The 27,783-nt window shown below is 40.2% G+C and overlaps 1 protein-coding gene across 1 annotated transcript in view; it reads left to right on the top strand.

Annotated features, from left to right (window-relative positions):
- LOC136872312 (uncharacterized) overlaps window positions 1-27,783 on the top strand; it is a 256,624-nt gene that overhangs the window by 179,145 nt on the left and 49,696 nt on the right. Inside the window, exons 16-18 of the mRNA XM_068227426.1 lie at window positions 2,221-2,393; window positions 7,525-7,631; window positions 16,988-17,078. Coding sequence (XP_068083527.1) covers window positions 2,221-2,393; window positions 7,525-7,631; window positions 16,988-17,078 — 371 coding nt within the window. The remainder of the gene's footprint in view (window positions 1-2,220; window positions 2,394-7,524; window positions 7,632-16,987; window positions 17,079-27,783) is intronic.

Raw genomic sequence — 27,783 nt, forward strand, 5'->3', positions numbered from 1 at the left:
CAGCTATGACAAGTTCCATAGTCCTACCCTTCGACATCCTAATTCCTATCCCACACAAGATAGAATAGTGAATGGGAGTCATACACGTATCGTCTGTGTTAGTAAGCACAGTCCTTACTGAACATACAGTTTGTGGCCTAGCTTCACCATGACAGAGGCACCACAGCGCACGATTCTGACCAGTTAGAGAATGAGTTTTATCTATAAAACATTGTTCTATAATCACTGTTCGTCTAGAGATCCAGCCTACCCGTAGCTGACATGCGTCCCGCACTTCTAAAGGACTAAAATCATTCTCAAGTATCAAACACGGTTCTATAATTTCAGTTCACTTTGCGATCTAGCCTTCCCGTAGCTGACATGCGTCCCGCACTTCTAAAGGAGTAAAATCAATCTCAAATCTCAAACACGGTTCTATAACTTCAGTTCACTTTGGGATCCAGCCTTCCCGTAGCTGACATGCGTCCCGCACTTCTTCAAGTGTAGAATGGCACGCCTCTTCCCTCGGAGCTCGCTATTTATTAGGCCATCCAGCCAAACCACGCCAAGTGAGTCCCCAGATACACACTTAAAGTCCACTTCAGCCCTTTGTGTGGAGAAGAGTTAGTTCCCACGGTTTTGCCAGGAATACCGTATCATTGCAGGTAATTATAATTAGAGTAAGAAATCCTATCACAACATTCCGAAAAATCTGCTTGTTTTTCTACTGTTTTATATTTCCAGGATTCAGTCTGTGTGCGAAGATACACTCCCAGTTTCTTGTCTCGTCAACCCTGCATTCTCCCGCTTTTCTTCCTAGTGGATTGGTACAAGTAAATCAGCTGACAGTCTTTGAGTAGTTTCATCTCTCTTGGATTTCTTGTCTCTCTCACACAGAGCACCACGCCCTATCTGAAGCTCCCAAATCTTCCTCGCGCACTTGGTGCACAGTTGCTTGATGCTTGTTGTTTTAAGGGGCCTAACATCGAAGGTCATCGGCCCCTGGTGTACAGTTGGCGCCCTGTTGTTATCGACTGCCAGATTTTATATTTGATGCATTAAGTATTGCCTTACTCTGATCATGAACGATACGGTTCAGTAAGGAGACGAGCTGTTCGGGTATGTGGTATGTTCCGAGGTGTGAATGGAGAGATGGCGTGGAATGACATTAGTAGATGAATAAGCTTGAGTGGAGCTTTTAAAAGTTTATAGGACCAGAAGTAAGGGATGGAAGTTAATTATCAAGGGAAATGTTCAACAAATTTCCAAATTCTTTGAAAATGTTTAAGAAAAAGCTAGGTAAACAATTCATAGGGAAGCTGCCCCTTGGGCGACAGTTCTAAATGCAGATAATCGGTGATTGATTGAACAGTTACTAAAACAATTTGTTTGTAAATTACTAATTACTATTAATAAAGATATCGTGATTTGTTTCGTGAAAAAAACTTATTATTTTGGCAAGGAGACAGAAGTTCCAACGGACATATTGTATAAAGAAGCAGTTTCTAATTGTTGCCAGAAAACTCAAAACGTATTTATGAAAAACGATTCAATACATTCCACAAAATGAATGCCGTTGTAAAAGAATAACTCCTCAGGGAAGTATTTGTTTTTATTCCTCAGGGATTAAAGTGCTTCTTTAGCAACGCAGAAGTAATGATTAATTAATATTAAACTTTGCATTGCATAAGAGAAAAGAAAAAGAATAAATATAACAAAAAAACCAAACCTCATGGCACTACAGCCCTTGAAGAGCCTTGGCCTACCAAGCGACCGCTGCTCAGCCCGAAGGCCTGCAGATTACGAGGTGTTGTGTGGTAAGCACAACGAATCCTCTCGGCCGTTATTCTTGGCTTTCTAGACCGGGGACGCTATCTCACCGTCAGATAGCTCCTCAATTCCAATCACGTAGGCTGAGTGGACCTCGAACCAGCCCTCAGGTACAAGTAAAAATCCCTGACCTGGCCGGGAATCGAACCCGGGGCCGGCAACATATAACAACGCTTTTATTTTATTTGAAACTTACTTAAAATTTCTCTTTCAAAGTTGGTGTGATGGTAAACCGCACTCTATTCTATAAGTTCAATCAATCAATCAATCAATCAATCAATCAATCAATCAATCAATCAATCAATCAATACTGATCTGCTTTTAGGATTGTCGCTCAGGTTTGCTGATGTAGCTCTATTATCAATCCATGGAGTGGTTGTCGATATAACATTGTAAAATTGTGTGTTACAGGATGGACCTAACAATAATCATCAGCCTCCTGATAGGGGCCATCACCCTCGTGTACCTGGTGAAGCTGAACAGGAAGCGATCTCGTTTTGTCAGGATGGTCAATATGATACCTGGACCTCCTGCTGTACCTCTGCTTGGTACCGTAATATCTGTACTTGGCACTCCACGTGAAGGTATGAAAACACTCCAATTCAATTTTTATCACTTCATTTCACTAGAAGATGACTACGTTGTGCTGGCTCAGTCACAAGAGAATGTTGACAAATTCAAGGCCTTATTGCATGACGGGATGTAGGCACCACCTTCTTGACGCTTCCTTTTCGACGCAAGTTCTTTGACAGGCTCCGTAACTTAAACCTTCCAGGCATTCTGGCCATTTCTAGTCCAGTTTCTGGTAGATTTGTTTGGCCATCAATTCCGAAAGATACTTGCGCTTGTTTTTCGCGTCAACGCAACAACGCGAAAGGCATAATGTCCCTCCTTTATGGAATTTCAGAGCACCCACAGGGCGTTTCAGCCGTATTGTTGGTGAACTGACTGTATGTGAAGCATACCGGTACCATTAACTCCTCACTGCTGTTGACAGATTTACCCGCTGGTCAGAGGGTTGACCCATGCGCAGCATCACTGCCGCAGACGCAGCCGATACCCTAATAAGTGGATGGATCTCCCGATTAGGACTTCCCTACTATGTAACTACAGACCAAGGAAGACAATTTGAGTCTACCCTATTTTGCAGACTCGTGACACAATTCGGTATGACGAAAACCCGTACCTGTTGCTATCCATGCAATAATAATAATAATAATAATAATAATAATAATAATAATAATAATAATAATAATAATAATAATAATAATAATAATAATAATAATAATAATAATAATGTTATTTGCTTTACATCCCACTAACTATGCCGAGGTGCCAGAATTTCGTCCCGCAGGAGTTCTTTTACGTGTCAGTAAATCTAACGACATAAGGCTAACGTATTGAGCACCTTCAAATACCACCAAACTGAGTCAGGATCGAACCTGTACATTGCTCAGAATTTGAAAATAATGGTATTTATGTATCGGTTACGTCCACAGTAACAAATTTTTATTTTTCCGTAATTTCTGTATGTATGTATGTGTGTGTGTATGTACACGCATCACGAGAAAATGGCTGAAGAAAATTTAATGAAAATCGGTATGTAAAGTCGGGGAATGAGCCACTACCATCTAGGCTACAATGTAGTGAAATTGTAATTTAGGCAAAGGTCTAAAATTGAATTCTCGAATATTTATACTATTAGTGGTCCTATTGATAAATACTACACAACTAAAGTTACATAGAATTAAATTTCCGATCATTTGTGTCTTATATATTCTTACTGTACCGGCTATGATAACACAGATATTAATGAATTTGTATCTTTGTTGTTAAGTCCATATCAACGCCGAGTCACGAGAAAATGGGTTAACAGTATTTAATGAAAATCCGTATATAGAGTTGGGGAATAAGAAACTACAGTCTAAGCTATACACAAGTTTATTCACCCTGGATGAAATTGTAGTTTAGGGGAAGGCGCCTTGATTTTTTCTTTAAATACCTATGTTATTGGTCCTATCAAAAAGTACTACATAGAAAAAGTTATAGAGAATACAATTTCCGATCACACTTGGATGTACATGGTGTGCTCTGGACAAACACTCATGATTGAATTAAACCACCCACGGAATTTTTCTACTTCCGTTAACTGATGGAAGAACAGCATCAAAATGTCATCTTGGTACCTCTCTGCATTTACTGTCATCTCGAAAAAAAAAAAAAAAAAAAATTAGGCTCAGTTATTCATCTTGCACTAACAGCACACCAAGCACCAATCTGTCTATCATGATGAGGGACTTCATAAACACCATCAGGATTTTTTGCACACCAACAGCGAGAGTTATGACTGACTGTTCACACAACCATTAAAATGAAACCAGAACTTTTAAATACGAAAATATGGCATTTTTTAATTATGTTTTCTATAAATTTCCAAATGAATATTGAATTTTCACAACTGCATTGTAATTGAAACCGACTTTCAACCTATTAAGTCATGTTACATACATAGTACGAGTTGAAGAAATGTTAAGTACAGAACAAAAATGGCCAACCAGACACCACTGGGATCTGAACCCACAACCTCCCGATTTCGTGTCAGTTGCTGTACCAATTGAGCAATGGTGGCCTAGGCCATTTTTGTTCTGTTGGAAAGGATCTAATCTACAGGTCTGGCACTACTGCCATCACACTGCCATCACACTGCCACCACACTGCCATCACACTGCCACCACTGCCATCACACTGCCACCACACTGCCATCACACTGCCATCACACTGCCACCACACTGCCATCACACTGTAGTCACCCATTGAGGATTACAATGTGGTCATGAAAATTCAATATTCATTGACTTGGCCCTCAACGGGCGACTTAAAGTCATCTTCAACACTTACTATGTATGTAACACAACCTAATAGGTTGAAAGTTGGTTTCGATTATAAATTTCCAAATATTTACATGATGTACAGAAACCATTCTTTCCTCGTGGACAATTCTATATATTGCAAATTTTGATTTGTGTATTTTTTTTTTGTATATTGTACATTTTACTTGTGGGTATTTTTGTACATTGGATATTTTGCTATGGACCACTTGATCTAAAATGCTTACGCAGACGGTTGCTGTTATGAATGATGTGAAATTATCAGTCATACGAATGCTTGGTGTTTATGTTTTAGTGACCAAAATGATATCTATAGCACCTTCTGGCTCATTGATGTTGGAATGGGGAAAACACCTCACTCCTTATTTCCCTAGTGTCCCTTTAGTGACACCTAGGCTATTTATGACAGCTAATAGGAATCCAAATAGCCTTCGGCTATGAAATGAAATGAAATGGCATATGGCTTTTAGTGATGGGATATCCCAAAATGGGTTCGGCTCGCCAGATGCAGGTCTTTCTATTTGAGACCCGTAGGCGACCTACGCGTCATGATGAGGATGAAATGATGATGAAGACAACACATACACCCAGCCCCCGTGCCATTGGAATTAACCAATTAAGGTTAAAATCCCCGACCCGTCCGGGAATCGAACCCGGGACCCTCTGAACCGAAGGCCATTACGCTGACCGTTCAGCCAACGAGTCGGACAGCCTTCGGCTATGAATTCTACATATAGTCACTAAAAAAGAGAATGAGCACATCATATTATATGTTGCACAGGTTTAATATATTTTCAGACTTACTTATCTTCAAAATACAATTCAGGACCCATGTAGATACAAACCTGTGAATACCCACAACAGATACAAGGGGTGATAAAAGAATTTCCATTCAATGGCTGCACAGTCCTGAATCGGGATGCCAATCAGGCAAAATCACGGTGAGTATTGACGCACTCATCCCGCTAATACACCAGGTTGTAGATCCCCATGTGGTAAAACACCATGTCCTGCTGCACATCCTCGTCCGACAGGAAGGGTCGACCCTTCACGGTCTTTTTGAGGCAATCAAAGGTGTGATAATTGCATGGGGAGTCATCAGGTCTATAGGGCGGGTGCTTGTCCGCTTGTTGTTGTCCATAATGAATGAGGCTCGAGGCTGGCCTCCTGGATCGATCGGAGTCTTGTATCGAAACGTGACCGGAGTGGAATTTGGTGCACCATTCCACAACGGTGGTTATGGACAAATATGCTGACCCATACACAGTCTTCATTCTCCGATGGATGTCCATGGATATTTGTCTTTTGGCAGCCAAAAACAGAATAACAGCATGTTGGTCCTGTTTGGACGCATTTTCTAATAACGTCAACACAGTTCACCTCAGCATGACATGACTGACACACTAATCTCTTTGCCTACATGCCTGTACTTATATATCTACATCAGAGTCATGCTATGTTGCATGTCTGCTGCAGCAACACCCTCAACAGAAACTTTATGTTATATCCATAGGTTGAATTATTTCTGAGAAAAGTGAACAAGTGAGGAACATGCATAATACCTTGCCCGCATTCCTTTTTAAATCACTACATAGACATGTAGCCAGCCCCACGGTATAGGGCTAGCATGCATGCCTCTTACCCGGAGGGTCCGGGTTCGATTCCCAGCCAGGGCAGGGATTTTTACCTGATCTGAGGGCTGGCTTGAGGTCCACTCAGCCTACATGATTACAATTGAGGAGCTATCTGATGGTGAGATGGTGGCCCCGGTCTAGAAAGCCAACAATAACGACCGAGAGGATTCATCGCGTTGACCACATGACACCTCATACTCTGCAGGCCTTCCGGCTGAGTAACGGTCACTTGGTAGGCCTTGGTTCTTCGGGGCTGTTGTGTCATGGGGTTTGGTTTTTATATAGACATGTAAATGGGATGAAAAGTCAGGGTGTAAAATTCACCAAGGGGAAAAGCCCTCTCATTTTTAATGACTGTGTTGATGGGGATCACTATAAGTACCTAGGTGTTAATATAAGGAAAGATTTCCATTGAGATAATCACATTAACAAGGTTGTAAGGAAAGGTTACACATCTCTTCACATGGTTAAGAGGGTATTTAGGGGTTGTAGTAAGGATGTAAAGGAGATGGTGTACAAGTCACTGGTAAGAGCACAAAGAGTATGGCTCCAGTGTTTGAGATCACCACCAGGATTAGTTGATTCAAGAACTGGAAGAAGTCCAAAAGAAATCAGCAAGATTTGCTGTGGGTGATTTCTGACAAAAGAGTAGTCTTGCAAAAATGTTGCAAATTTTGTGGTGAGAGGGCTTGAAAGTAAGGAGATGAACAGCTCGACTAAGCAGTGTGTTCTTTGCTGTCAGCAGAGAGATTGGTGTTGAATGACATTAGTAGATGAATAAGCTTGAATGGAGTTTTTAAAAGTAGGAAAGATAAATTTGGAATTCAAAGGGACAAAGTGAGGCAAATCTTCATTGATAGGAAGAGGAATTAGGGTTTGGAATAATTTACCAAGAGATATGTTTGATCAGTTTCCAGCTTCGTTGAAACTGTTTGAGAACAGGCTGGGTAAACAACTGATAGGGTATCTGCCACCTAGGTTGTTTGTGCCACTGTCCATCAGTAATTTTTTCTCTGTTGTAAGAATGTTGTGGTTTCTGTACAGTTCGTGAAATGCAGTAGTTATCACAAACATGAAAAACTAAAAGTACATGGTACAACTGAACATCTGCACAAATTCCATTTTTCCTTTGTTTCATAGTATGATTTTCAGAAACAATTCCTGAACTTCCCTTCTCACTCACTCTCTTTCAGATCTTTTCAGTTTCTTTGACAGACGTACAAAGCTCTTCTACCCAGTGTTCAGAACGTGGGCTGGACCTGTAGCTGGAGTGCATCTCATGTTACCAGAACATATCGAGGTGAGATATGTAACAAATTTATTGCACTAGTGGTTCTCAAGCTCTTCTGGATGGCATTTCTTCTTATTATTATTATTATCTACAATTTTCTTTATGTCACACCAACACACGTAAGTCTTATGCCAACGATGGGATAGGAAAGGGCTAGGAGTAGAAGAAAGTGGCCATAGCCTTAATTAAGCAACAGCCCCAGCATTTGCCTGGTCTGAAAGTGGGAAACCATGAAAAACCATCTTCAGGGTTGCCAACACTGATAATATTAATTAATGCAATTACTATTATTTAAATAATTTAAAAACAAATTATTGTTGTACAAGAAGACATTTTATTTTTCAGTTTAGTTCTGTTCTCTTTTATCTATTTTTTTTAACCTTTTCAACATTTTAAAACATTTTATATTGTTTTTAAATATTCTATGTATGTAATATGTACTGCATTTTATATTTGGAGGCAACCTCTGTAAAAGGCAATGTTTAAATAAAGAAAACAGAAAGGTTCGAACCCTCTATCTCCCGAATGCAAGCTCGCAGCTCTATGACCCTAACCGCATGGCCAACGTGCTCGGTATTTTTATTATTATTGTTAATATTATGATAATTATTTGGGGATATTAGGTCGTGTAATAATAAATAAATACCAGCCAAAAGACAGATTGTCACGTGATTCTCGTCCTTTGAGTCTGGCCTTCTTGCCATACGCGCAATCTGTCACGGATAGGATTGGCGATATTCTCAGAAAGCACAATATCAAGACCATTTTTAAGCCTAATATCACCATAGGCAATTGTTTGTGATCTGTAAAAGATCCTATTGGTTTAAACTGCGCTGGAATATATATGATTTCTTGCTCCTGTGGATCGGTTTATGTCAGCCAAACATGTAGGAAAGTAGCAACAAGGGTTAAAGAACATTGCAGGCACTTACATCTTTGCCAGCCAGAGAAGTCTGCTGTGGCAGAACATGCCATACATAATGACCATCAAATAATTTTTGATGCAACTTCTGTCATTTGTAAAGAGAAACATTTTATTCCCAGAATCATTCGTGAGACGATAGAAATTACTAAACACCCAAATAATTTTAACAAAGGTGATGGTTATATACTGAGTAGATCATGGCTACCCTCCATAGTTAACTCGTCAACATCTTTCTCCGTGACTCTGGAGGCCCTGGAATGAACTATATTTCTAACAGGGTCTCTCTATCTTGAGTCTTGTTACTATGGAGAGACCATAGCCATTTTGCTTTGTTGTTGCTCTGAAGACGATCCTGGTCGCAGGACTGAAACACATCAGCTGGTATTTATTTATTATTACACGACCTAATATCCCCAAATAATTATCATAATGTCATTTAGTGGTCGTGAAAGTCTACGTATTAAGATAGTTAATATTATTATTTTATTGTTATTGGCCAACGGCCATAGCCATGTTGAAACACCGGATCCCGTGAGATCTCCAAAGGTAAGCAACATTGGGCGTGGTCAAGATTTGGATGGGTTGCCACGCGCTGTTGGTGGGGGGTAAGGGAATGGAAGAGCGGAAAGGAACTGGCCACCCTACCGTACGTAAACTCTGGCTCAGGCACACCTCTGAGGAGGTTTGAACCTGCCTTTGGGCAGAATACACCCTTACCTTACCTTATGGTTATTGGGAGATATCTCCTGCAGGGAAGCCTGTTAACCCCTAGAGGGTGCATCAGCAGGTGGCAGATAGGGGGACCCTACAATTAGGTAGGGCTGATTGAAATACCCAATACAACCTGTGGACCAACAGGCAACCCAGTTCCTGGGGGCTTTAAAATACTGGGACACCCTGCGTGGATGTCCATGCAGGGGTCACAAACATGGAGGGCCTAAGCCCAGTATATGGGCAAAGACTTCAACGGCATCAATGGTGGAGAAGGTGGACTTTGGTATGGCATCAAACAGGGAAACGTGTAGCGTCTGTACTCCAGAGGAGCGGCTACAGAAGGCGTCTGTACTCCATTGGAGTGGCCTATAATACACCTGGCAGTAGGTATAAAATGCCTTTGGGAGTGGCAAACCCATTGTAATAATAGCCTATATATGGTATGGTACTAGTAAATCAACCTCGGAGAAGGTTGGGGCATCCCCTGCTTAAGGCGACATGCAGTTCTCAGGGTACTGCGGGAACTGTGATAAATGGGTGACCAGTAACCAACATTAAGACAGCAATAGTAAATCTTATGAACCTGACAGGAAAGGTGAAGGAAATAACAGACTTCATGGAGAAGGAGAAGGTGGAAATGATGGGGCTGAGTGAAGTGAAATGGAAAGGTAACAGTAGAAAGAAATTGAGGAAAGGATACACATTATACTGGAGTGGTGGCCAAGAGGCAAGAAACGGAGTGGGACTTATCATTTAGATACAATTGGAGAAGTATGTTGAAGTGGTAGAATGTGTGAGTGACAGAATAATGAAGATTAGACTAAAGATGAAGAATGATGTGATCGACTTCATACAAGTGTATGCACCACAGATGGGAAACAGGGAAGAAGATATTGAAGGATGCTTGGAGGAAGGAGAAAGAGAAATTTCAGCTGTGGAAGTGGTTATTATGGGAGATCTGAATGCACAGGTCGGAAACGAGAGACAAGGAAAGGAAGAAGCCATTGGACCATATGGATATGGGAAAAAGAATTGTGAAGGAGAGGATCTAGTGGACTTCTGTGATAGGAATGGACTTATAGTGGGGAATACATGGTTTCAAAAGAAAAACAGCTAGAAAGTTACGAGATATGGGTAGGGTGACAGAAGAACAAAATCTGTAATTGACTACTTTTTGGTGGAAAGGACAATTCGAGGAAGTTGATGTATGTGACAGCTTTACCAGGAGAAGCATTTGATGGGGACCATACAGTAGTGGTGGCAAAATTACGGTTGAGAAAAATGGAAAAACTAAAAGTGATAAGAGAAAGCAAAATAAAAGTATGGAAATTGAAAGACAAAAAATGTACAGGAAGATTTTCAGGGGAGATTGAAGCAACAAATCCCAGTTACTGAAGTGGAAAATGTAGAAGAGGAGTGGGCCAATTTTAAAAAGGCATTTGTTAGTGCAGCAGAGAGTGTTTGTGGCAGGACATCTACAAGAGTGAAAGAAAAGGAGACACCATGGTGGTGTGAGGAAATGAGGAAAGTGGTGAAAGAAAATAGGACAGCCTGACAAGAATGGAACCAAGATCAAATGGAAGAAAGCAAAAGGAAGAAAGCAAAAGGAAGTATCTCAACAGCAAATGGAGATGTAAGAAGGTGGTAGGGGGCGAAAAGAAGAGTTGGGAAGAATTTACACAAAAAATGGAAGTGGATGTAAGAGGCATTAAAAGGATGCTGTATGGACTTATAAGAAGTCAGAAGATAGAAAGAGTTTTCATACAGCTAGTAAAAAAGGAAGATGGGGAATTGTTAGCACACCCAGAAAAGAAGAAGAGAGGATGGAAGGAGTATTTTGACAAGCTATTGAATGTGAACGACTGTACAGGGGAGATAGAAGTAATCCAGTGTGAGTACTCTACAATGAATAAGGGCGCCCATATCCAGGGGAAAAGTGGAGCCGCGGCTCCCCTCTAGCTCTCAGGGAAGGTAAAAATCTAGTGTATTCACGTGTTTTCCTTTCAAGAAAATGATTTAAAAGTCACGTAAAAGCAGTAGTACCGTCCCCCACCAACAGGCAGGGGATAGCGTGGGTTATTCTACCGCAGAATACAAATCGCCATTTATCTTCCAAAATATTAAAATTACTACATACCCCCAGGTCTGGGCCCCCCTCTAGAAACTGTCATATGGGCGCCCATGACAATGGAGGATGATATAACAATGCTGGAGGTGGAGTTAGCGGTACAAAAGATGAAGACGGGAAAAGCAACAGGGATGGATGAAATCAGTACACAAATGTGTACCAGAAGACTGGAAAAAGGGATAATAATACCAGTGTTTAAGAAAGGGGACAAGACAGTTTATGGTAACTATAGAGGAATCACACTTATATCACACGTAGTTAAAATACTAGAAAGGATATTAGAAAGAAGAATGAGAAGAAAGATTGAAGGAGAGTTACAAGAGGAACAATATGGCTTCAGGAGTGGAAGATCTACAGTGGACCCAATCTTTAGCATGAGACAGCTGATGGAAAAGAACTGACAATATGGAAATGATCTGGCCATGACTTTCATAGACATAGAAAAGGCATATGATAGTGTCCCCAGAGAGAAGGTTAGGGAAACCATAGTTAAGAAGAGACTTCGAAGAGAAATGTTAGAAATGGTGCAAGCAATGTACAACAACTGTGTTAGCAGGGTACTGATCCCAGTTAGGAATAAGACTGGACTAAGACAGGGGAGTGAGCTGCCACCTCTTTTGTTTATTATGGTCATGGACAAAATTGTAAGGGAAACAAAGGAAGTCTATGGAGATAAAGAGATGAAGATACTGATATTTTCAGATGATGTTGTGATCTGTGGTAAGAACAGCAAAGAAGTAAAACAACAACTAGATGTACTGAATGGAAAAAATTGAGAAGTGTGGCAAAAAAAATCAGTACAGAGAAAAGCAAGACTATGGTGATGTTTTGAGGGGAAAGGCAAGGAAAGGGCACTATGAAAATTGAAAGTCAGAGTATGGAAAATGTGGACGGCTTTAAATACCTAGGAAGTGAATTAATGCAAAATGCTAGGGTGGACATGGAGATTAATGCATTCTACCAAAGTGTATGAAAACTTGTTTGGAGCAAAGAAGTACCATGGAAAAGTAAATTTTTAGCTATTTGTTTTACATCGCACCAACACAGATAAGTCTTATGGCGATGATGGAATACGAAAGGCCCAGGAATGGGAAGGAAGCGGCCGTAGCCTTGATTAAGGTACAGCCCCAGCATTTGCCTGGTGTGAAAATGGAAAACCATGAAAAACCATCTTCAGGGCTGCAGACAGTGGGGTTCGAACCCACCATCTCCCAGATGCAAGCTCATAGCTGCGAGCCCCTCACTGCATGGCCAACTGGCCTGGTTGGATAAAAGTAAAGGGATAATGTACAAAATGTACTATGTACCCATACTGACTTATGCAGCAGAGACTTGGACTTTGACTAGCAGGCTCAAGCCAGTGAGATGAAATTCCTAAGAAGTATGACAGGAAATACAAGAAAAGACAGAGTGAGAAATGAGGAAGGATGTTGGGATAGGACAGCTAAATGAGAGAGTTGAAAAGTATAAAGTAAGGTGGTTTGGACATGTAAAGAGGATGTCGAGAATAGAATTCCAAGACAGATGCTGGAGGCAAAGTGCGAGGGCAAGAGAGAAAGAGGAAGACCTAGAACAATGTGAATTGAATCAGTGAAGAGTGGCATAAGAAGATGAAACTTAGACTGTGACAAGATCATGGAAGAGGAATGGTGGAAGGAAAGAAGAAGCCGGATAAGTGCCATAAATACCCTGACCAGGCAGGAGCTGGATAAGGGGAAATGATGATGATGATGAGGATGAATTGCGAGATATGCCCGGACCAATACCTGCTTACAGTAGCATAACAATGAAATTAAATTAATACATAAATTTTGTAACAACAACAAACAATTACAATTACCCTATGTGGATGGATGTATTCACTATTGCATGTTCTGTGATGGTTGGCAGAATAATGAAGATGTGTGGTGGTGATTACTGTTTTGAGAGTAAGTACAACTGTGCAATCCTCTATTAACACTTGTCAGAAGGAAAAAGAAGAAGTTCAATACTTCATAGGATGAAGGTATCAGCAAAAGGAAGGAAAAAGCCACATAGGGCATGGAAATGATAAGACTCCACAGGCCTCGCAAACCTATTATCGTCGGGGTCTAAAAGAAAGTTGACCAAGGGAGGTCGGATAGGAAAGACGAAAGTGAGGAGCTTGACACAAGTATGTGGAAGCAATGGGCTAGGAGACACATGGTACCCTATCTCTCTCGCTCTCTCCCAAGATGAAATCCCCTGAGCCCCGTTATAACAGGCAGGGGATACCATTGCTGTATTCTTCCATCCCCAGCCACAGGGAGATTGAGATGAACACAAGCACCTAATCTCCAAGCTAGAGGATTTAACCAAATGAGGTTAAAATTCCAGGCCCAGTCGGGAACTGAACCCGGGGCTCTCTGAACCGAAGACCATTATCCTAACCATTCAGCCAAGAAGCCAGACTTACAAGAATCCATAGGCTTGCTATGCTTATAAAGCCTTGCCACTTCAGCCATAACCTTGTACACTCAGTAGTGTTACATTATTCCGCTACACAGCACTACAAGGATCTCCCTTCTTTAGAGACTATATTGATACAGTGCAGCCAGCTTGGTTCAATTTCTGATTGGCTGTGCTTGGAGTTGCACTTGATCCATCATATTCCTCTCTACCACTGTATTCTAAACACGTTGTTTTAATGGTCATAGTATATAAGTTATGAATTTCATTATGGTCCATATTGACAATTGATCACTATCAAAGTGTAGAGAAGGGTCCACCTATTCAATACCATTAGCTTAATTTAGTGTCCTATATAAATGGAACTAGTTTTGACGCATCATACATTAGGTCATCTTCATCCATGATACAACTGGAAAACATATGCTCACATACACCTAATAACAAAGAAAACAATCTGGTATGTCTCAATTTCAAATCCAAGTCCGCCAACACATCCAAAATTGAAACCAAATGACAGATCAAAACTGCTGTGGCTGGTGCTGAACTATGTCATCGCTCCTACAGCAATCAAACGTTCCTGAGTTGATCTAGTCAAGCCACTTGATTTATAAATTATGTCTTGTTGAATAGTAACATGGGTAATGGTTTGTATGTAGCTTGAAGATGCTTGTTGTTTTAAGGGGCCTAACATCGAGGTCATCGGCCCTGTAGTTTGAAGGGGAACATTCATAACTTGAATAAGTATTCCTCTTCATCAGATGCACTGATCTATTGTTTAATTTGGTTTGAAGTGAACGTTCCTCCTGCTCCCACTTAAGAGTCAATCAGGTGTTGGTGTCCGTGCCAAAATTAACATACAGCTATATGAGACTCGCCCCTATGTTCCTCGAAAATCTTGATTTTCTAGATTCCCTTCTTTTCTCAATAATTCATTTCAAATATTTTATTTTTCAGACATTCACTTCGAACTGAATCAAAAAATAGATCACTACATCTGATGAAAAGGGACACTTATTCAAGTTGTGAATGTCACCTTCAAGAATCAAATGGCTTAACTATCCAGATAAGGAATACCAACTCCCACATCAACTTAAGAGCACTTGGTTACTGTAAGGACATTGACATGGTCCAGTACCAACCACAACGGTTTTAATGTGTCATTTTAGTTTCAACTTTAAATATGTAGTCTAGTCGACTTCATCAATGTTTTAGAATCAGATTTTAAATTAAGACATACCAAATTGTATTCTTTATTATTAGTTGTATGTAAACATATGTTTGCAATGAGATCATGGCTGAAGATGACCCAATGTATGTAGCGTTGAAACTAGTACCAATTATATAAGACACTATATTAAGCTAATGGTAATGAATAGGAGGACCCTTCTCTACTCTTTGATAGTAATCAATTGTCAATACAGACCATAATGAAATTCAGAACTCATAACACTTCTCTTTCATCATAAATCACCCAGAACAAATTGTGCTGCTTTCCTTTGGATCTTCTCCAGTTCTCCTCTCAAGTAATTCTGGTAAATAATGAAATGTCGTATGGCTTTTAGTGCCGGGATATCCCAGGACGGGTTCAGCTTGCCAGGTGCTGGTCTTTCTATTTGACTCCCGTAGGCGACCTGCGCGTTGTGATGAGGATGAAATGATGATGAAGACAACACATACACCCAGCCCCCGTGCCATTTGAATTAAACAATTAAGGTTAAAATCCCCGACCCGGCCTGGAATCGAACTCGGGACCCTCTGAACCGAAGGCCAGTATGCTGACCGTTCAACCAACGAGTTGGACAGTAATTCTGGTGGGGGTCCCATATACATTTTTTTTTTTCAATTTTGTTTTACATTGCACCAACACCAGATAAGTCTTACAGCAACGATGGGATAAGAAAGGGTTAGGAGAGGGAAGAAAGCAGCTGTGGCCTTAATTAAGGCACTACTCAGGATTTTCCTGGTGTGAAAATGGGAAACCATGGAAAACCATCTTCAGGGCTGCCAACAGTGGGGTTCGAACCCACTGTCTCCCGAACACATGCTCAAGGTCCCATACACAGGAACCATACTCCAATTGGGGTCTGACTAGAGACTTAAATGCCCTCTCCTTTACATCCTTACTACAGCTCCTAAATGCCCTTTTAAGCATATGAAAAAAGTACATACGGTATCCTTTATTTAAAATCTTGTTAATGTGAATACCCTAATGATGATCTCTCTTTATATTAACACCTGAGTACTTGCAGTGGTTCGTGTGAAATACTTTCACCACATCAACACAATAATTAATTCTGAAAGGACTTTTCCCCTTGTTGAAACTTACAACCTGCCTATCGATCCCCTTTGCCATCATACCATTGTCTACTGTCCATCTCACAATATTGTTGAGAAGACCAAGCGAGTTGGAGTTGGCCATGTGGTTAGGGGCATGCAGCTATGAGCTTGCATTCAGGGGATGGTATAAAAGCAATCGTGTTGTACTCTGCATGGAAGCTTAACACAGACTAGCTGAGAGGATGACTTTACTGGGTAAGCTACAGGCGTCGGGCGGCTATTGCATGCTCCTTCCACCCAGATATGTCACAGGGAATGACCGAAATCTCGAATGAGACCCGCACTGTAGAAGTAAAAATTATTGCTCAAGGACGGTGGGTTTTCAGTGTAAGAAGAGCTCATTCACTCTTGATTGTCTGGTTACCCATACCATAGGTTATGAATTTCATTATGGTCTGTAATGACAATTGATCACAATCAAGAAAGTAGAGAAGGATCCATCTATTCAATACCATTAGCTTGTATAGTGTTTTATATAATTGAGACTAGTTTCGACCCCTTATACACTGGGTCATCTTCAGCCATGATTCAATCTGAGAAACATATGCTCACATACAATTAAACAATCTGATATGTTTCAATTTACAATCCAAATTTTAAAACATTGATGAAGTCCGAACAATACATCCAAAATTGAAATCAAATGACACTTCAAAACTGCTGTTGGTTACCCATATTCAAAATTGTCACTTGACATAATCATACAACAATTTTTAGATGAGCCCTTCAACTGTAATAATTTCATAACCCCTGTAACAGTTCACCCAATCAATATTATTGAAGAAGAATATTCAGTGACAGTTTCTTGAATTGAACAATTTTTTTTTACAGCTGATACTGGGAAATACCACTCATCTTGAAAAGTCACGGTTGTATACCTTTCTGCATCCATGGCTTGGAACAGGTCTTCTTACTAGTAAAGGTATGATATTTCATTACATGTGTTATAAGACATATTTAGCCCGTACTGTCAACTTTGAACAGTTTCATGACACACACATATACATATATATATAATCCCTATTCTATCTGTCATTCACAGCAATTATGAATAAACGAGATGGTTTCATGACATACACATGATTTCATGATTCACAGCAATTATGAATAAACGAGATGGTTTCAATGGCTAAAATTCACACCAGATATATGTTGTTACCCCTCCTTTACAAGAAAAATAGAACGAAACTCTCACAACTAGGAATTTGGTACTTTTTAAAGAAAATTATGTGTTTGAATCTTTGCTATAGATGATTGCCAGCAAGCACAGAATAACATAGAGATGGCGACTCATACTGCAATGCATTCACTCACTGAGGCCAAGATTTGTTCCCGTCGCTATATTAGCAACATCGCGTGTGCCAGCCAACGAGCACAGAATATGATGGAGCACCTCACCAATGTGCAGCCCGAATTGAAGCCAACAGATACACATGACCGCAATATTATAGACCGGTTGCTGTCTATTATTGATCAAGTTACTATACTTAAAGTAAATACAAGGATTCAGTATTATTATCATTATTATTTGAATTTATTGAAATGTTGGAAGGAGTTGCAACAAAAATGAAGGTATGGACTTATGGAAGAAATCATATAAACAATGGGATGAGTTTGACTGTGGTAAAGCTGGACAAAATATTGTTCATGCAGAAATTCTCATGGGCTCAGCTTCAGGAAGAAAGTGTTTTATGCCAAGAATAGATTTGTAAATGTTGACATACCACTAAGCAGATGCAATTTCCTCTAAATTTAGCCTTCTCTGTCACAGGCAACAAGAGTCAAGGCCGGGCTGAGTGGCTCAGACGGTTAAGGCGCTGGCCTTCTGACCCCAACTTGGCAGGTTCGATCCTGGCTCAGTCCGGTGGTATTTGAAGGTGCTCAAATACGTCAGCCTCGTGTCGGTAGATTTACTGGCACGTAAAAGAACTCCTGTGGGACTACCTTGGCATCTCCAAAAACCGTAAAAGAGTAGTTAGTGGGACGTAAAACAAATAACATTATTATTATTACAAGAGTCAGGGATAAACTTTACAAAACTTTACATAGATTTGGTATGAGAAAATCCGGGAAGAAATTGGAGTGGAAAAATTGAATGATAGAATAGAGAAGAGCCGACTAAGATGGTTTGGGCACATAAAGCGAATGAGCGACGAAAGAATGCCAAAAAAGGTGATGGAAATGCAAATCCAAGGAAGGAGAGGCAGTGGACAACCACGACTGAGATGGAAGGATACCATCCAACGCAGCATTATAGAAAGAAATCTGGACTGGGACATAGTGTTGGAGGAGGAGTGGTGGAAAGACCAAAGAAAGTGGAGAGGAACCATATTTGCCCCTACCCAGCTACAGCTGGATAAAGGGAAATTATGATGATGATGATGATGATGATGATGATGATGATGATGATGATGATGATGATGATGATGATGATCTCCACTCCAATGTTAACCCATGGATAACTATATACCTATGGAGTAACTCAAGAGTTCGCAGATCCATAAACGTCAAAGTGCAACTCTCATCTACAACTACCTCAATATGGTTCATGAGGAAATTTCATAATTCCTGTTATGATTCTATACAATTGACATGTACTAGCATGGGAAGTATAATTTTTGTTCATTTCAAATTTCCAATTACATTTTACATACTAAATTGTACTGTCCAGTACAGGCTTACATACTAGTTATCAATAAGAAGTTCCACCTTTACAATACTCAAAATGTTTAATCTTTAAAATTAAGTTAAAGGACGAGGGATGAAACATGTTCCTTTAACTTTGTTTTAAAGGTTAAACTTTTGAGTACTGTAAAGGTAGGACTTTTTGTTGATAATATCATGAAAGTAATTCTATTCCATATGCATTACATGCTTGTACAAAGATAAGTATGATTCTGCATTACACTAACATGACACGTACATAGCAATTTAAGAATTTCATATTTGGGTTGTTCCATATTGACTGTACAGTAAAGAAAATATATGAACCTGTACCATTTATGTGAATTTACCTAAGTTTCCTTTAAGACATATTTTATTCTTTGAAAATTACATAGTCGAGTATCATAGCACATACTTTTAAACCTGGGAAGGTGGTGTTACGCTTGAATAACATTAGAGGTAGCATGAGGTCAGAATAAAAAAGTGTTATATAACTGTAATCAAACATTTTACCTTGTTTAGTTAATTTAATTTAAATTGCTTGCTTTATTGAATTCACAGCTGCCTCTCAATAAAGCTTACCAAATCCAATATAAAACTCACAGCATGTACACAGACAGTAAGTCATTTAGAATAAAATCAACAATGGATATAAACAAAAGCAGGGGCACCAACTCCAGAAGTGCTACATTTCTGTGTATGACCAGCACCCTACTAAAACAGGGAAAAGAAAGATAAAAACTGTAATAACAGAAATAAATTTAAAAAGGGGAATCTTAATTTTTTGTTGCAGTTCTTAACTTTAGCAACACCAAAGTATTTTTTGTCCTAGTTATTACCAATGGAGGAGGGGAGGCAGGGAGAGCAAGCTGAGGAGCCCACTAAGATATTTCTGTTTACTTTAATCTCGATCACAAGTGAGGTATATTCCCATTTTTATATACACTGACTGACAGAGCAAATGCAACACCAAGAAGGAGTGGTCAGAACTTTATGCCAATTGCAGGGTAGACTGACGTCACTGAGGTATGCTCATGATGTGAAATGCGCTGCTGTGCTGCGCACGTAGCAAACGGTAAATGGGACACGGCGTTGGCGAATGGCCCACTTCGTACCGTGATTTCTCAGCCGACAGTCATTGTAGAACGTGTTGTCGTGTGCCACAGGACACGTGTATAGCTAAGAATGCCAGGCAGCCGTCAATGGAGGCATTTCCAGCAGACAGACGACTTTACGAGGGGTATGGTGATCGGGCTGAGAAGGGCAGGTTGGTCGCTTCGTCAAATCGCAGCCGATACCCATAGGGATGTGTCCACGGTGCAGCGCCTGTGGCGAAGATGGTTGGCGCAGGGACATGTGGCACGTGCGAGGGGTCCAGGCGCAGCCCGAGTGACGTCAGCACGCGAGGATCGGCGCATCCGCCGCCAAGCGGTGGCAGCCCCGCATGCCACGTCAACCGCCATTCTTCAGCATGTGCAAGACACCCTGGCTGTTCCAATATCGACCAGAACAATTTCCCGTCGATTGGTTGAAGGAGGCCTGCACTCCCGGCGTCCGCTCAGAAGACTACCATTGACTCCACAGCATAGACGTGCACGCCTGGCATGGTGCTGGGCTAGAGCGACTTGGATGAGGGAATGGCGGAACGTCGTGTTCTCCGATGAGTCACGCTTCTGTTCTGTCAGTGATAGTCACCGCAGACGAGTGTGGCGTCGGTGTGGAGAAAGGTCAAATCCGGCAGTAACTGTGGAGCGCCCTACCGCTAGACAACGCGGCATCATGGTTTGGGGCGCTATTGCGTATGATTCCACGTCACCTCTAGTGCGTATTCAAGGCACGTTAAATGCCCACCGCTACGTGCAGCATGTGCTGCGGCCGGTGGCACTCCCGTACCTTCAGGGGCTGCCCAATGCTCTGTTTCAGCAGGATAATGCCCGCCCACACACTGCTCGCATCTCCCAACAGGCTCTACAAGGTGTACAGATGCTTCCGTGGCCAGCGTACTCTCCGGATCTCTCACCAATCGAACACGTGTGGGACCTCATTGGACGCCGTTTGCAAACTCTGCCCCAGTCTCGTACGGATGACCAACTGTGGCAAATGGTTGACAGAGAATGGAGAACCATCCCTCAGGACACCATCCGCACTCTTATTGACTCTGTACCTCAACGTGTTTCTGCGCGCATCGCCGCTCGCGGTGGTCCTACATCCTAAAGAGTCGATGCTGTGCGCATTGTGTAACCTGCATATCGGTTTGAAATAAACATCAATTATTCATCCGTGCCGTCTCTGTTTTTTCCCCAACTTTCATCCCTTTCGAACCACTCCTCCTTGGTGTTGCATTGTCACTGTCAGTCAGTGTATAAATCAGAATGTTCTTTTTCTGCCACGAAAGTGTGGCAAATATTTTCATCAAACTGTTCATAGGAATACTCCCTTTATGAGTGAGAATTGGAAATTCCGCAAAGATTTTACATTTTTTACTAAAGACTTAGGACTTTCAGTTTTTTTATTATTACACTAAAAATAATTATTTCTGAGAGGATCCTACCTGAGTTACAGTGTGGTTTTCGAACGTCCAGAGGCAAGGCAGATATGATCTTCTGTGCAAGGCTAATCCAGAAAGAATGCAGAGAGCAACAGACTCCTTTATACCTAGTGTTCTATGACCTGGAAAAGGCTTTCAACTCACTCCCAAGACCAGCTTTGTGGACAGTACTGAAGCACTTTGGCTGTTCACAGCATTTTGTAGATCTGGTCAATGCTCTTCATGATAACATGTCTGGGCAAATCATTCGTCAAAATATTATATCTGGTCCATTTCCAATCACTCATGGATTGAAACAGGGATATGTGGTTGCTCTAGCTCTCTTTGCTCTTTATCTATCTGCCATGCTATATGGAACATCTATAGACAACCAAGGTGTAAAAGTCAGGTATTGCTTCGATGGGGGACTGTTCAATCTGACTAGACTTCACTCTCAAAAGCTTACTAAGATTTCCTCCTTTACAGAATTGCAAAATGCAGATCACGCTGCTGTTCCAGAAGAGTATGCGCAATGAAAGCTGGGAGGTTCAACCCAGGTGCAAGCTGTGCGATTACTTTGGATTTCTGAACATTAATGGAGAGACCAAAGTGATCTCAAGCACTCTTGAAACAACTGATGGACTGTTAGAGCACCCCTAATAATTTTCAAAACCCCACGCACCTGAGCAAAAGGGTAAAGAGTGAAACCAGTATAAAGGGTAACAGTTATGATAAGCTCCCTCTGTGGATTAGTGGTAGAGTGTTGGTCAGGCTCCGAATTCCAAGAAAGCAGGTTAAACCCGGTAAAGGTAGTAGGATTTTTGAAGGATGGAAAAAATTCCAATCGACACTCCATATCTTACAATGTTGGCATGTAAAAGATCACCCGACAAAATTCATTAAAACTCAGCCATAGACACCCAAGAGAAACTCTGCCATCTAGTGAGTCTAGAGTAAAACGGAACCTTGAAATTGATGAGCAAGCAGCCAGATGGAGTCAAATTAAAATGCTTGCAGATGGTAGCTGACGCCATATGATAATATCATGATTGATACATTGACATCTGCAATATGAAGATAAGTTAGGAAACATACAAATGATGATGATGATGATGATGATGATGATGCTTGTTGTTTTAAGGGGCCTAACATCAAAGGTCATCGGCCCCTAACATACAAATGATGAAGCCTTTAAGGGCTATAAGAGAAATGTCTTTCAAAATGTCTTCTGGAAGCCTAGTTTTCTGCAGATATTGACATATTTCACATTCATAATTATTCTCAACAACTACTGGTAAGTAATCAGGTTGTGACAGAACATATATCACACCTATGCATTGTATTTTTCACAAAACATTATATGTAGCCTATTATTATGTTTATGTATTAATTTAGTTATATTGTAAAGTACCATATAAAAGCTGGAAGGTCTCCATCTTTGATCTTGTACGCAGTTTATTTTGTACAGTAATTGGGGAGTCCGGAACTATTTACAGAACTGTTTGTATTATCAGAAACTTTACTAGTCACGTCTGCATCAAACACAAATGTATCAAGTAGTAAATGAGCTGCAGGATTGTGATCGACTGCAGGAAGACGTAAACAATGTTCTGAGATTGACAGCGGACAATGGTATGATGGTAATCATCATCATCATCAGTTAACTGTCTCCAGTTTCCCAGCTGCAGTGTAGGAGCACTCACCACTTCAGTCATTTCAGGTACCATTCTTCTTTCTGTACTTGGTTCCAATTCCACTCCTCTATGTTCTAGATCTTTTCTAACTTGTTCGATCCATCTCCTTCAAGGTCTACCTCTAGGTCTTTTGGCATCTAAGGTTTTCTCCAACCATTCCTTAGTTATTGAGCAAGAATCCATTCTCATTACATGGCCATACTATTCCAATCTTGATCTGATTATGGTATCACATATCGATTTTCTTATTTGAATCTCTTGGCGAATCCTCTTGTTGCAGACCTTATCTCTCCTGGTCAGGTCAGGAGCAATCCTGCTACCATATGTGACAGTAGACGGTATAACCTGTGACTGTCTGGCCGAGGGTCAGGCAGCTTATACCAAACCTGGCAAACTAAGGATGAACCAATGACTACAGGTGGAGGAGTTCTCCTTAGGAGGTTCAGTGAAGCCTTTGTGGAGGAAATGCCACATAAATTCACTAAAAAGCTGCTGTCTTTTAGATGTGGCAGGAGACTGCTAGGCTAAGGGGGATTGCCTGACAGAAAAATGGGAAATGGGATGAAAATTCAAGTTGTTTCACCCAGAGGAAACATCCCCTCAGTTTTAATTATTGTGTTGATGGGGTAAAAGTACCTCATAGGGAACACTGTAAATACCTAGGTGTTAATATAACGAATGATCTTCATTGGGGTAATCACATTAACAAGTTTGTAAAGAAAATTTACAGATCTGTTCACTTGGTTATGAGGGTATTTAGGGGTTGTAGCAAGGATGTAAAGGTGAGGGTGTATAACTCTTTGGTAAGATCCCAATTAGAGTATGGTTCCAATGTATGGGACTCTATCCAGGACTATTTGATATGAGAACTGGAACATTTCTAGAGGAAAGCCGCACGGTTGTTCTGGGTGATTTCCAACAAAAGAGTAGTGTTATGAAAATGTTTCCAACTTCAAGCTGGGAAAACTTGAGTGAAAACAGATGAGATGCTAGACTATGTGGTATGATTTGAGCTGTCATTGGAGAGATGATGTGGAATGGCATTAGTAGATGAATAAGCTTGAGCGGAGCTTTAAACCTGGCAGTGGTCACATGGTGAGAGAATGCCTCACTTCTTGAAATGAAGTATTGATATTGCTGAACTCTTGGAATTCCTGTGTCAGTCCCTTCTCTTCCACACGAGATGATCAGTTTTAGTCAGCCATCCACTAGAGAAGAAGAATTTTTGTTCTTGCTATGCAGTGCGCTCATTAAGGGATTTGCTCAGCACGCGACCAGTAGTGTTACTATTTAATAAGAATGCAATAATGTATCTCCAGTGTGTTGTTATAATTTTTAGGATGTACATTCATTAGTGACATAATTAATCTTTAAAATACCGAGCTTGATAGCTGCAGTCGCTTAAGTGTGGCCAGTATCCAGTATCCGGGAGATAGTAGGTTCGAACCCCACTGTCGGCAGCCCTGAAAATGGTTTTCCGTGGTTTCCCATTTTCACACCAGGCAAATGCTGGGGCTGTACCTTAATTAAGGCCACGGCCGCTTCCTTCCCACTCCTAGGCCTTTCCTGTCCCATCGTCGCCATAAGACCTTCCTGTGTCGGTGCGACGTAAAGCAAGTAGCAAAAAAAAAAATCTTTTAAAATGTTGTGAAGATTTTGTAGTTATTCAATAGCTAATCCACAAGCAAATCCTTTAATGGATGGATGAAGTGGAACAGGAATTAAAGCAAGTAAGAAATACAGTTGGTGGAAGTGATTTGGCACAATTTGTTGTTGCTTGTGACAGTGAAAGTGAGAGGGAAGGGGACCTAGAAAACAGTGATCATGATACTGATTCAGAGGTATTGGGAGAAGAGCTGGAAGAGGGGAAACATGCACTAATGCTGCGTTGTATCAGAAAGGACAACTGCACAGTGTGGGACATCCATTGTGCACCAAGCACATCAAAGACAAGACACATCAACCTCAGACAAACATTAAAATGGCACTGATAAGGGGTGAATACAAATGACAGGTGGTGGTGGTGATTATTGTTTTAAGAGGTAGTACAAATATGCACCCATCTCTACATAACACTAATTAGAGAGAAAAAATGGAAGGGATCCGACAGTTCAAAAAATGAAGGTATTGGCCAAAAAAAGACAAGGGCCAAAAAGAGTGTGAAAATGAAAGACTCCCTAGGCCTTGAGTGCTCTAATACCATCGGGGTCAGAAAAGAACAAGAATTGACCAACTTCCTGGTTGCCAACCCACACTCTAAAGTTCACAGCCCCTAGGGCCCCTTTTAGTTGCCTCTTACAACAGGCAGGGGCTACCGTGGGTATTATTCTACTGCCCCTAACCACAGGAGGGTACAAATGAGGAAGAGATGCCAAGGACACCTAAGGAAGAATTCTTGGCTCTTTTTGGTTTTATTTACTTGTTTGCAATTTTGAAAGGCTCGTATACAAATGCAGAGAATTTGTGGGTACCAGACGGCACTGCATCTGAACTTTTTCACGAAACTATGCCTCTGAGGCGTTTTCGTCTTCTATTCGTGCCAATTTGTAAGGAATATACCCTACGAATTTGTAACAACTGTGGCACCACACAAGCCAGAGACAACTATGATGAATGAAGTGTTCCGGTTGAAAAGAGAACAATCATAGGAATGAAACAAAACAGTAATTAAAATCTGTAATATTTTTGTTGTACGTTACAGTATGCCTAATTTTCATGGGGTATTTATTATTTGTACAGGATTTGTAAAATCCTTACATTCTATTGCTTTATATTCTACTAGCAATTACCTGCGGCTTTGCTCATGTGGATTTCGTAATTTGATCAAAGTAATCGTTCCTTGGCATTGTACTAAGACATTATCTGAAAATTCCTAAAGTATAAAAACTCACCCAAAAATTGAGTTTCATTTACCCCAGAAATTATTTGTAAACTATGTTTGTGGTATTAACTTTTGGGGCTAAGACAACAATGCGACACAGAACTGTACATGTGAGAAACAGCCTTCTCTCAAATCGAAAAAATAAATACATGTTTATTTATTTTTGAAGGAGATTCCAAATACCTATTCCCACATCTGTAACATCTTCAATTTCTGAGATACTTTCCCAACAATGTCATCAACATGACCCTTCCAGTGCAAATACATAAGTATCCCCATAAACAGAATTCAACCCCTTGATCAGTCCTTCCCCCATCCTCACCTCTATCTAAGTGTATTTTCCGAAAACAAAAATACATGTTTCTTTCTTTTTAAAGGAGATTCCAAATACCAATTTTCACATCTGTAACATCTTCAGTTTTAAGATATAAGTTTCCTCATAAAAAATAATTCAACTACTGTACTTTTCACTTCTGTTCACTCCCTGTTATCTGCCTTCTCCGAAAACAAAAAGGTATATGTTCCTGTATTTTTAAAGGACTTTTCAAATACCAAGTTTCTTGTCTGTAAGTTTTTGGCATATAATGTAGATATACTGGTACTCATTTCAAAAATTCACCCGCTTTTCCAATACTTTCCAGCCCCTTAACTGGATTTTCCGAAAACAAAAAGTATGTGTTTCATTATTTTTAAAGGAGACTCCAAATACCAGTTTTCATGCTTGTACATCTGTAACACCTTCAGATTTTGAGATAAATGTACACTCATAAGAATAATTCAACTTCTTCTTCTTCTTCACTACTTTGCACCTGTCTCCTGCCTTAAGAGGACTTTCCGAAAACAAAAAATATGTGTTTCTTTATTTCGAAACGAAATTCAAAATACAAACTTTCATGTCTGTAACAGCTTCAGTTTTTAAGATAAAGTATCCTCATAAACATATTTCAACTCCTTATTTACTTATTTTCAACCCCACACCCCTTTCACTGATTTTCAGAAAGAAAAAAAAATGTGTTTCTTTATTTTTAAAGGAGATTCCAAATATTAATTTCCACGACTATACCATCTTCATTTTTGAGATATAAGTATCCTCATAAGAAGAATTCAACTCCTTTTTCACCCCAGCCCATTAAGTTGATTACCCCCCCCCCCTCCAAAAATGTGTATTTCTTTATTTTTTAAGGTGATTCCAAATACAAATTTTCATGTGTGTAACCTTAAGCTTTTGAGATCTAAGTTTCTCCATAAAAAGAATGAAATTTTTCCCTTGCTTTCACCCTCCCCCCTTTGAGTGAATTTTCCAAAAACAAAAAAAAAAGTTTATTTATTTATATAGGAGCTTCCAAATGATAATTATCATGACTGTAAAATCTTTGGTTTTGAGATATATGTATCCTCATAACAAGGAATTAAACACCTTTTTCAATGCCCCTGCCCCCAAGTTGATTTCTCCCCAAAAATGTGTGTTGCTTTATTTTTAAAGGAGATTCCAAATACTAATTTTCACGTCTGTAACATCTTTAGTTTTTGAGATATAAGTATCCTCATTCAAAGTATTCAACTAACTTTTCAATTAATTCATCCCCCTTAAGTGGATTTTCCAAAGACAAAAGATTACGTGTTTCTTTAGTTTGAAAAAAAATTCCAAATACAAATTTTAATGCCTGTAACAGTTTTTGAGATATAAGTATCCTCATGAAAAGAATTCAACTCCTTTTTCACTCCACCCCCGCCCATTAAGTTGGTTTCCCCCCACCCAAAAATGCATGTTTCTTTATTTTGAAAGGAGATTCCAGATACCAATTTCCACGTCTGTAACCTTCAGTTTAGAGTTATAAGTTTCTCCAGAAAAAGAATTCAG

The sequence above is a fragment of the Anabrus simplex genome, chromosome 4, assembly GCF_040414725.1.
Source record: "Anabrus simplex isolate iqAnaSimp1 chromosome 4, ASM4041472v1, whole genome shotgun sequence".
NCBI lineage: Eukaryota > Metazoa > Arthropoda > Insecta > Orthoptera > Tettigoniidae > Anabrus > Anabrus simplex.